The sequence below is a fragment of the Acanthisitta chloris genome, unplaced genomic scaffold, assembly GCF_000695815.1.
Source record: "Acanthisitta chloris isolate BGI_N310 unplaced genomic scaffold, ASM69581v1 scaffold33075, whole genome shotgun sequence".
In the NCBI taxonomy this organism is placed as follows: domain Eukaryota; kingdom Metazoa; phylum Chordata; class Aves; order Passeriformes; family Acanthisittidae; genus Acanthisitta; species Acanthisitta chloris.
Window position 1 is genome coordinate 28,238 of NW_008673712.1, and position 12,060 is coordinate 40,297.

Sequence of the window (12,060 nt, forward strand, 5' to 3'; positions counted from 1 at the left end):
TGAACCGCCCTAGCTTTCTCAGCTTGTCTTCATAGGGAAGGTGCTCCAGTCATCTTCTCAGCTTTGTGGCCTCCTCTGGACTTGCTCCTTCTTATTTTGGGGACACAAGAACTGTGTGCAGTACTCCAGGTGGGGTCCCACAAGTGCAGAGAGGGAGAATTGCCTCCCTCAACCTGCTAGCCATGACCATTTAGATGCAGCACAGGATAAGATAGCTTCAGGAATAGATAGTTTCAGACAGCTACAGATAGTTTCTGTAAGCTATTTCAGCCTCCAGGTATGCCAGTGCTTCCACACTGCAATCAGCTGTCCTCAAATGTATCCAAGATATGGGATAAGCACTATCCCACAGGCTCATTTATGACCTACACTCGGTTAGATGGAGCAAATACCATAATTAAGAGCACCAGTGTCAAGAGGCATTGTGCTGATCAGCCTTTGCTTTTTGGTGTAATCATAGTTAGATAACCTCTGCTCTCCTCTACCACTGTGAGCCTTCCAGGAATAAGGACTTACCTCAGCCTCTATCTCTGCTTGACGCTTCTCCAGGAGTTTGGCCACGACCATTGCCCTGTGGCGTCCAGAGCGTTTATAGCTGACAGCCCACTCACACAGCAAGGCCACCACTGCATCATCATCTGGCGAGATCTGGTGAGACAGAAGCACTGCAGTGAGAACCTATGCCAGAGAGAAGTGGGAGCAGATGTAGCAGTGAGTCTACTTCTAGTAGAGCACAGCCTGAAGACTGCTACATTCCTCTCTTCCTAACAGGGAGGACAGATGTCCAGCTAGAGCCCTCCTGCTTTGACTCCATTTTGCAACATGAGGTAATCCATAGCCCCTGACATATCTCCAGGCTGACTCTGCTTCAGAAAAATCATCTCTCTTCCAGCAGCACATCTATGGAGTGCTAAATCACAGCACTAAGTGACACACAGCTTCTCAACAGCATTATACAAAGTATGTCTACAGTCAGTCCTGCAGCTCATTTCCAGGAACCAATGCAGGATTGGTTGCACTATGGTCCTACACATCACAAATGCGTCACCTCCCAGGCTAATAGGAACCTGAACTGTGAGCTCCCAGGCTCCAAGGAAGCACCAGCCAGTCCAGAATCTGAGAAGGCTAGCATTTATATCTCTTAGACACGTGACCATCTGGTATCCAGACTGACATCTTCCATCATGAGACTGCTCAGTTAGCTGTGTGAATTCTCTCAAGCTTATAGGTACTGGTTAGTGTAGACTTCCTAGAGCACAGACCCCCCTTCTCACTTTAGTACCTCCCTAACAAGGCTGCACGAAATCCTTTTCAATGGAGATCCCATCTCTTGGCCAAAGGCCACTACCTAGTCAGCTCTCTGCAGACACAGGACAGTAACAGTGGGATATAAACAAGAACATAGCCACGTCCAAGACCAGGGCCCAGCAGCAAAGTCCCAGGGCACCTCATGACTGTCTTTAGTTGGACCCAGTCCAAATATCCTGTTATACAAGGAATCCAAAGAGTTGCTGAAGTCAGATCTTTCAAAGCTGTGACTGTCCAGAACTTCTAAAGTGTGCAAGACACGGCCAATAGTGAAACCTAGAAGAGAACAGAGAAATGCGTATTTGGCACCTGGTACAACAGACTGTGGAGCAACACCAGATGTGTTGCCAAGGTCTGAGAGGCCTACACCTCATATCAAGACCAGATCCACAAGGAAGAAAAGACAGGTTGCAGTTGCAGGTGATTCTCTTTTAAGAGGAACAGAGAGTTTGGACCCCTTGTCCAAATGCCAGACAGACCCTTCTCCAAGGGAAGTCTTCTGTCTCCCTGAGACCTGGGTTAAGGACACCACCATGAAACTTCCTAGCCTGGTACAGCCCTCAGACTACTACCTGTTATTGGTCTCCCACATGGGGGAGATGAAGCCGCAATGCATAGTCCAAGGGCAATCCGAAGGGACCTCAGGGCCTCAAGACAATTAGTAAGGGATTCTGGAACACAAGTTATTTTATCTTTCATCCTTCCAGTTGCAGGCAACGACATTGGAAAAAACAGATGGGCCCAATCTATTAGTACATTGCTCCATGGCTAGTGTCACTGCGAAAATATTGGGGGTTTTTGACAATAGGACGGCCTACACAGCACCAGGCATGCTTCACTGTTCAGGGTATGAGGAATTGCTTGGACAGTCACATCCAAAGGCTCAGAGTCCCAATGGACATCAGTGACAAGTGGTGATAGACAAAGAGATCAAGTGCACCCTCAGCAAGTTTGCAGATGACACCAAGCTGAGTGGTGCAGCTGACACACCTGAAGGACAGGATGCCATCCAGAGGAACCTGGACAAACTTGAGCAGTGAGCCCATGAGAATCTCATGAGGTTCAACAAGACCAAGTGCTGGTGCTACACCTGGGTCAGGGCAACCCCTGGTATCAATCTAGGCTGGGGGATGAACAGATCAAGAGCAGCCCTGCTGAGAAGGACTTGGGGGTTCTGGTGGATGAAAGGCTGGACATGAGCTGGCAGTGTGCACTGGCAGCTCAGAAAGCCAAACATATCCTTGGCTGCATCCAAAGCAGGGTAGGCAGCAGGGCAAGGGAGGGGATTCTGCCCCTCTGCTCCACTCTGGTGAGACACCCCACTTGGGAATACTGCATCTAGCTCTGGGGTCCCCAGCACAGGAAGGACATTGAACTGCTGGAGCAAGTCTAGAGGAGAGCCATGAAGATGATTAGAGGGATGTAGTACCTCCGCTAAGACGAAAGGCTGAGAGAGCTGGGATTGTTCAGGCTGGAGAAGAGAAGGCCCCAGGGTGACCTTACTGCAGCCTTTCAGTACCTGAAGGGGGCCTATGAGAAAGCTGGAGACTTTTTACAAGGGCCTGGAGTCTCAGGGCAAAGGGGAATGGCTTTAAACTGAAAGAAGATAGACTCAGACTAGATATTAAGAAGAAATTCATTACTATGAGGGTGGTGAGACACTGGCACAGGTTGCCCAGAGAACCTGTGGCTGCCCCATCCCTGGAAGGGTTCAAAGCCAGGTTAGATGGGGCTTAGAGCAACCTGGTCTAGTGGAAGGTGTCCCTACCCATGGCAGGAGGGGTTGGGACTACTTGATCTTTAAGGTCCCTTCTGACCCAAACAATTCTAAGATTTTATGACAAGTTTCTGTGAGTTCATTGCTCAGAGACTGCCCAAGTCTGCTGTACCAGTCGGGCAAGGGTTCACCTAGCTTAGTGTCCTGACTCTGCAGCCAACAGCAGATTTCAGGGGAAAGCATCAGAACATGGCATATATACAAGACTGCAGTTCTCTGGTACACATTTACAGCCTCTCATAACAGAAACTCCCCCTGTACCCAGGGAAATGGACCCATATAAGATTTTGCAGTGGAAACAAAAAGAGCCTTTTGCTTTCCCCCCAGTGCTGATAGTAAACATAAACAGTAGCAAATCGGAAAAAAATTTCAAAGGAAATAGCCAGATAAGAAGTTTGTTGGGGTAACATATGGAATGGGGGGAGAGGAACTTTAACCTACAGCAAGTTACCTGCTGTGGTTTCCTGGCACTTATCAAATGACCAGCGAACTTCCACAGCTTGGCCACGTTCCTTTATCTGCTGCTCAATTTCACGCAGTTTTGCCCGAACCTAAAAGCAATAGACTTGTGTAAACATACAAAAAAGATGCCTTAGAAGTCCTGTGAACAAAATTATCAGCAAACAACGAGCGTGACAGTAATTCTACTTAAGGTTACACTTTGCCCATCTTTCAAGGACATCGCTGTCTTGCTTATAGCAGAATGGGAGCACTTAATTCCTTGAGAGTGAGACAGCACCTCCAGCTCTGCTTATCACACAACATGAAAAGAAAATTCTAAAAGAGCTATTATCACAGACTACAAGAGCTCCCATTTCTGAAGGCTGCTCACCTGCTGTGTAAAGGCTGAATTCCCTCCTGGCATGGGCAGGTTGGATGGGGCTATAGGCAGGTGGTCCAGTGGAGAGCCAGTCTTTATCCTGCTATCAGTCAATGAGTAATGCCACACAAGGGCACTTGGGCAACATAAGATTATACTCTGCAACAGATAGAAAAGTGAGTATCACTGAGCAAATTGGGTCAAAACAATTAAGCTACATTACTTTCTACAGAACTAACCACTCCTTTATCCTACTGCCCAGGCAATCATTATCCTGTACACAGATTTATTATTTGGGTGGGGTTTTTTGTTCTAAGCTCTAGTATGGTCCAAAGACTCACTCAGAGTAGAAAGGAGTAAACTAGTATTTTTTGCTGCACTGAGTTTCTTGCCCTAGGTATGCTTAGGAAGCCAAGACCAGAGTTCCATGTTATCCAAAAGCAGCAACATGCTGCTGCAGAGCTCTTCAGCTGCTTCTTAACAGAACTTACTTTCTACAACACACAGCATTAATGCATGATCCAACCCTCATGATCCAGGAGCTGCATTTACATTAGTGACTTACAGCCCTGACCAAGAATAAAGTCTGAGAAGAAATTATTAGTCAACTCAAAGAAATATTAGACTCAAAGTAATTATACCATGCTATTTAGTAATCACAAGTGTGATTATAGTGATTATTAAACTAATGATACTATTATATATACATTTTCAGTCTTTTATGATCTTGTACAGACACCCAGAGAAATACAGACAAAACTTCACTGAACAATCCTAGGATACACTCCTATAGCTTCTGGCTCACAAGGAGCCACACATTAAAGATGAACAGCCAAGGCTGTTTTAAACACTCAAATCAAAGAAACTGCCACATTTTGAGAACATCTGAGCAAAGGTTACTGTTAGAAATGCATCTGTTTCCAGCCTGACTTTACCCAGCTCAAACTTCCAACCACTAGATCTTACTCTGCCTTAGTCTTATCTACTATCTGCAGATCAGAAGATCTGCAGATCTTTCAAAAGAGCTCTTCTGAGACATGCTAAGGATCAGACTAACATTAACCAGTTTGAACATTCTAAGCAGGTTGTGTTCAAACCCCAAATCAACCAAACCTTTGAGATGTAGATGCTTATGTATTTTCCCTAAAGTAAGCTCCCTGAAGGATTTTTGCATTAAAAAGACATGTTTTATCACATAGAAAACAGAAAAAAACCCAAACCTCTAAACTACTTTAACTAAGAGTGACCAAGAAAGACTTAATAGGAAGGCAAAGGGGTTGTTTCTAACCCTGCACTGCTCTCTAGTCCTTGTAGGAAACCCTTACTTCAAGCCAACCAGCTCTAGGTATTTTCCTTCTACCTTGTATGAGAGCTGGTTGGCTGCTTTTTGATCCTGTCAAGGCTCCTTCATATCAAGTTTCTCTCTTGAGCAGCAGGTTCCCAAGCTTTGTGCTTTCCTCCTCTCCAAATCCTGCTCCACCCTGCACTCCCTGGAACCTCTGCTTTAACAAGCATCTTTTCTCCCCTAGAAGGAACAATCTCCACTCCTTCTGTATGGCCCCACCTGACCTAGTCACCCTGCTCTTGGAGATAAAAAACACAGCCATGAACGAATACACACACTGAATAGACCTCACTTATTTCTGACACAAGGACAGGATGGACTGAGCCCCGCAGTGTCACAACAGCATCTATCTGCCCTTCAAACACCTATCAATAAGGCTTTGGCAACACCGCTCTTTTACTCCAAAGTTTAATCAATCCCCAGTATAAAAATTACAAGTTTAGAGTTCTTTCTTTTCACTGCCTGCTGCCACTCCTAAACCATTACACTCTTCCAGGAAGTGGGAAGAGGTTTTTTTGTGTGTTGGTTGTTTGGTTGTGTGGGGTTATGGTTCTGCAGGGACTTTTTTATTTCAGATGAGGGGATATTTGTTTTTAAAAGCTGTCAAATTTAAAAAGCACTTTAATTTCTAGCATAATTTTCTTTCCAAGATGACAACCTGCTACTGACACACAAGATGAAATAACCCTTTATTTCTTCTCCCCTCTTTAGTAAGGCTTTCCCAGGCAATGTGAGGCACCTGTGAGTATGAGCAGAAGGCTCTATTCCAACCTGTTTTTCTTACGCAAGTCAGTTAAGGGCACTGCTACAGCACAAAAGCTCTGTAACACATCAGCAAAGATAATCATGGTTTGATATTTCTGTAGCCAGGAAGCTGCTGACTCAGACTGTAATGATTTTTCTGTGATGGCAAACAATGTCAGCTGTCTCTGTTGACCCCACAACTACCAACCATTACTTAACCTACCTGGAGGATGCAGCTGAGCCCATAGACCACTGGCCTGTGCTGGGGGCACAGTAGTAAGTCGCTGAAAGGGCTGGGAGGAGGATTCCCTGCAGCTGGCTGAGGGGTGGGAGTTGAAGGAAGAGCATTCCCTGTCTGGGCAGACAGGATGTGGGGCGGGTGCCCACCAGCACCATCCAGCTGCATTGCCAGCCTGCGGGTGCAGAAGTAGGCCAGACGTCTGGACAGGTAAGCTGACTGCACAAACTCTCCAGAGTACTGCAGGGAACACGAGGAGGGGGGGAAATGTCCTTGTCACGAGCAACACAATAGAAAGCCCCAACCCTCCCAAAGTACTGTGCTGTGTGGCACTGCTTTGTAGAGGCAGTCCATTTTTACAGAGAGCTCCTCAGCATCATGGATCACCCACTGGCTACTAAGCATCAGAAAAACCCTTGAAACCCTCTGCGGCAATGATTTCATGTATAAGAATGTACCCACACACAGCCTTGGGGGGAGGGAGGGAGGGAGAAGGCAAGGAAGGCAGTTTCCATGTCCTGGTGTACAATGACTACAGCTATCGCAGCTAGGACGTGGGCAGGGATTACACCAAGGCCAGTGCAGGGAAACAGGTTAAAGGAGAAAAAAAACCCAAAAGAGAGCAAGACTAAAAAGCTATCCTCCCACAAGCCATGAGAGATGCTCATAGGAACACTCCTTGGTGCTCTTGGTGCAAAACAGTCTTAAGGCTAAGGGGCCTGAGAACAGCAGAATACAGCACTCTCCTAAAGCAAGCTGGGTGCATATTTCTCACCCTCAGCAGCAAAGGTAGGAGCATTTTCAAGAATTCATCCTCTCCTGACCGTATTTTCTCAAAGCACTCGAGGACCCACGTGAGGAACTCATGCCGGTCCAGCATGCCATCCTGCACAGAGAAAAGCAAAGCACATGGACAAAAGTTGAAGTAACATCCACTACGGAAAGGCAGAGCAGCAGCTTGTTTTCCGACAGTGGAAATAACTCTGGAAGTTAGCACATTTCTGTACCACCCCTGTTCTTCTAATGAGCTCAAAATTGCATTTAGTCCTAATGGTCTAATTCACAGAAACAGAATATTCTGCAAACACCAATCACTTGGCATCCACTCCCCCAGCTCTCCTCTGCTACAAACCCTCCCAGCAGCTCCCACCAGTCCCTCACCTGGAACATGAACATAGCCAGTTTCTCATTGTAGTCCCACTGCTTCAAAGCCTGTTCCACCTCTTGAGGCATTGGTCCTGATGGTGAACCACAGCCTTGTCCCGGGAGCTGTCTGTAGAACTCTGCAATCTTCTGCAGCTGCTCTGACAGGTACTTGGTGATGATCTGTGTCCATTCTGAAGAGGAAACAGGTTAGCAGTGAGTACCCTGGTAAACATGAGCAAGAAACAATGAGGCTGAAACACAGGTGGAAACAGCAAAAAAGTTCCTGTCACTTGAAAAGGACAGAAAGTCAAAGAAAGCAAAACAAGGGCCACAATATTAACTTTGCTTGTAGCCTGGGGGTGGTAGAGAGGAAGAGGCATTCACAGAAATAGAGAATTCAGGGAAAAACAACTGAGTTTTGGGGGCAGAGTTTCTTCCCAACTTTTCTGGTACAAAGTAAGATTCCTCAGCTGCAGTTGCTGAGAATCAGCAGGCAGAGAGAAGAGGCTTTCCAGTGGAGAGCAGTGTTGGGCTAGTCTGGTTTAGCATCCTCAATAATCTGACAGACAGCAGAAACACTGGGAACTCTGAACTTGCTCTTAGTCTCTTTCAGCTATTTGTGTAAAGCCATGATCAACGATTTTTTAAAAGAACTGTTTTTACTAAAACCTAAGTGTATGAGAGACAAACTCAATACACAAATGAAAGCAAGACTGCACTCCTCTGGGACAATGCAGATGGAAAACCAAGGCAAAATATGTAAGAACATGAAACAAACAATGTTTACAGGGTCAGCAGTAGGGGCAAACAGCCAAAGGAATAGGGAAGCAAATGGAATAAATATATTTAACAAATCAATCAACCTTCAAATCAATCCAACCTCAAGAGGCTTGTGCAATTTTTATACCAGAGATAAAGGGGAGGGGAAAAAAAAAAATCCATGGACTAATACTGATTTTCAAAGGTGTGTGGTCAGGTCCTGTGTTCCCAGAACATAGCTGGGGAGCTCTCCTAGACCACAGCAATCTGGAGCAGGCCAGGATGCAAAGTATGTTGGATCCAGTAATGCCTAATCAAACTGGAAAGAGACAGGCAGAAACGTACCAAAATTCTCTGGGAAATTTACTTACTCACTTGGGAAGCAGCAAATGAGTCATTGCTATATTGTAACATTTACAGTCATGGTAAGGTAAGAAAAAAACAGGTTACAGAGCAAAAAAGCACAGTAGAACAAGAAGAGGCAGAGGCTCTCAGGAGCCTGTGGGTACCCTCACAGGTGGGCCTGCTGTTTCAGACAGCTATGCATGACAGAACACAAGGACTTAGCAGCAGGAAACAAGGTTCTGTGGATATCCAGTCTGCCTCTTACTAATCAAGAGTAGGCTGAGATGGGAACATCTGTGCTGGACAAAACCAGTGCTTTACCCAAAGCACTTACCAATGAAGGGATCGATGACATGACGCTTCTTCACCTTGGTCTCTGTGATGGCAGCATAATAGGCACAAGTCATTTTGATAAGCCAAGCTGCTCTCATTACTGGAACCGTGTATTTTGCCAAATAACCAAAGACCTCTTCCTTCTTGCTAAAGATGGGCACCTGTAACAGGATTGAGAGGGAGAACTGAACCAAGGGCTTGGATGGGAACTATTCTGAGGCAGCTACACCTGCTGCAGGTGCTGCAAGCTGTGAGAAAGGTAAAAAGGTCATGCCTGCAGTGAGAGGACTAGAGGGAATGTCCACCAGCTGAGATAGAGGAGATTCAGGTTAGGTATTAGAAGAAATGTTTTCCCTGTTAGGGTGGCCAGGCACTGGAATACTGCCCAAGGAGGTGCTGGAGTCACTGTCCCGAGAAGTATTTAAGTGGCATCTGGACCTGGTGCTGCAAGATATGGTTTAGGGGTTACAGCAGTGACAGGTTAATGGTTGGACCTGATAACCTGAAAGGCCTCTTCCAACCTTGATGATTACATAATTCTATGACGGGAAGAGGTACTGTGTTGTGCTCTGCATATCCTAAAACCTACTGCAAGAATTCATTTCTGGTCAGAAAGCAACAGCACCAGAGCTGCATTTTAGTATGAACAGAAACAAAAAAATTGAAAGAAGAGAAAAAACATAATTACATTACTGTAAATCCACACCCTGAATCCTGCAAATATCTTAGAGGCTATCCTCCAGGGAGCATGTAAACATCTAAAAAAGATACAGACTAAGGACTGAGTCAGAAGCACAGAGTATCTGCTATACAGACTGAAGATAGGACTCTTTTTTTGTAAAGAAAACAAAGTGGTTACAAAAGTCTTGTGGTATCATGAATACCTAACAGAAGACTAGGAGAAACAGGGGACTAAGTACCACAGTAGGAAGGAATTAATTAGCCCAAGATTCAAAATGCAAAATCCAACATAAAAGGATGCCAGTGAAACCATCACACTGCAGACCTATAAACCAGGAAACCATAACACATCAGAGGGAAAAGTACAGCTATGGGGACTCATTTCCACACAGTACCATGGAGAGCAAATGTATGTGTGTTTTCACAGAGGAATGAAACAAATTCACAAAGAACAAGTTCATTTGGGAGGTATCTCCAAGTCCTGGCACTACTGATAGTTCAATAATTTACCTGCTATGCTTTTTACACTCTTCCTAATTTTCTCTGATGCCTCAAAGACACAAGGACAGACTACTTGGCTACTGACAGCCACTGCTTTCAAGTCCACACAAACTGATGGACACCAATGCAGGAAACTGGGGAAAGTCTTGAAAGGTTCAAGCTTTCACAATGATCTCAGGAAACTGACAGCCAGCACACAGAGAAGGACACAAGGACTAAGTTTATAAAGACAGATTCTGGGGAAGTCTGATTACTTTATTTTCCCCCCAAGAGTGACTCAGAACACTAAGGGCCAGACAAACTCCAGCTTCTAAACTATGTGCTCTGCTACCATTCCACATGAGATTCCCAAGTCCCTTGTTTATAGGCCCCACCTGACAGAGAGTCAGCTCCCCTGGCTACCAGGCCTGATAAAACAGCTCAGTCAGACCCCTCTTCCATACTCTACAGAACTGAAGGCTACATCTAGCCCCAGACCACAGGGCACAGAAATACGCCAGCCTGGCTGAGACCAAGCAGCATCCTCAGCTTCAAACCAGAAATGTATCACTGCAACAGAAGTCTGAGAAGTCACTCAGCTGATTATTATCAGTAATTATCACTGTAACTTTTGAGAACTTGAAAAACCCTTCACAACAGAACTGTCCTAATCTAAACCACAGACCAAAGGCAACAGTGGCAGCTCTTCTGAAAAACATGTGAACCTTAAAATAAATCAGTTGTGTCCTAAGCCAAAAGGCAAAGCTGAACACACCTTCAAGGGATCAGCTCTCTGAATGCGGATGACTACAGTCAGGGCACTACAAATCCTGGATCCACTCTTCAAGCTGAAAGCTTCATGAGATGTCCAGATAAGAAACTTCTCCAAACAATAAAAACTTTCAGAAACACTTCAGCAGCAAGCATAGATTAAGTTCTCTGCTCTGCTAGGCAGCATACCTTCTTAGCAAGATGAGTGAGAGGCTTAGTTCCAGCCAGATCTGTGAACCAGTTGTTTATGGCACTCTGAGAACGTGCTGTCACCAGCCAAAAGTTATCCTTCTGATTCACCTGGGGTTTCCTTCTGCCTGTGTCAGGCAGTGTGTTGCACCGCAGCTTTTCTGCAATAATACTGCTAAAATTTGAGCTGATCTGCAAAATAAGGGGAAAAAGGATCAATTACATTTCAAAGGCCCATTCTGTGTGCTTAAAATTTCATTTATCAATCCTTCCCAAAAGCTCCAGAGTATCAACTTCTGAAAGACAAAACAACTGCCAATAATTTCCATTGTTACACTCACAGAGATAAATGCTTCTAGACAACTCATGCAATGACCAAGCAGGGACTCAAGACGGACACAACTCTTTATAGCTACTTGTCAAACCAGACAAAAGGTTTCTCTGGACTGCAGACAGCCAAGGAAAACAAATATAATATGCTCATTGGTTGCCTTACATTCCAGGTCATTACTAGTCCTTTTGTCAGGGAGGTGAGGAAGTCAACATCTTGATTTCAGAGATTGGAAAAATGCAGTTGGAGCCTGTTACGTAACTCTCATGTTTAGCAGATGTTTCAAGAAATTTTACTTCTCTTTTACCATGGCCATGATGTAACCAAACCAGTAAGAAGTTTCCATCTCCTGGTGTCCTAACCTTCAGCTTTAGTTACAGAACAGCTGGAGTCCTAGATGCGGGTTCAAAGACTACAGATACAGACCTGCCCCTGTGATGCATAGAGCAAGACCAGAACCTGCTCTCTCAGAGGTGGGACACAGTTCCAAAAGAATGCGTAAGTCGAATTCTACAGAAACAGAGGGTCAAGTCCTAAAACCATCCGTTCTAAAGGGAAAGGTCTCCTGGTAAAGAAAGCAACGAGACCCGGGGCTGTCCAGGACCCAGGACCCAAAGCCCCTGCCAACCCGCCTCGGCCGCCGGGACGGCTCTCACCTTCGCCGGATTGAAATTGACATTTTTGGCACTGCCGTGCTCGTCCCCAGACACCGCCGGCTGGTTATTGAAGCCTTGCTTGACATTCAGCGCAGTCAGCTCATCCTGCGGGGGAAGGACGGTCAGCAGGGCCCGGC

The 12,060-nt window shown here is 45.6% G+C and overlaps 1 protein-coding gene across 1 annotated transcript in view; it reads right to left on the minus strand.

The window, feature by feature from the left end:
* The window catches only part of MED12 (mediator complex subunit 12), a gene marked incomplete at its 3' end in the record, with an annotated part of 36,573 nt that extends 24,548 nt beyond the window's left edge, over positions 1-12,025 (minus strand). Inside the window, exons 1-10 of the mRNA XM_009075053.1 lie at positions 11,924-12,025; positions 10,937-11,128; positions 8,817-8,976; positions 7,394-7,569; positions 7,008-7,118; positions 6,218-6,472; positions 3,918-4,064; positions 3,537-3,636; positions 1,448-1,584; positions 517-648 (exon numbers count right to left, since the gene is read on the minus strand). Coding sequence (XP_009073301.1) covers positions 517-648; positions 1,448-1,584; positions 3,537-3,636; positions 3,918-4,064; positions 6,218-6,472; positions 7,008-7,118; positions 7,394-7,569; positions 8,817-8,913 — 1,155 coding nt within the window. The remainder of the gene's footprint in view (positions 1-516; positions 649-1,447; positions 1,585-3,536; positions 3,637-3,917; positions 4,065-6,217; positions 6,473-7,007; positions 7,119-7,393; positions 7,570-8,816; positions 8,977-10,936; positions 11,129-11,923) is intronic.
* Between the last annotated feature and the right edge of the window lie 35 nt (positions 12,026-12,060).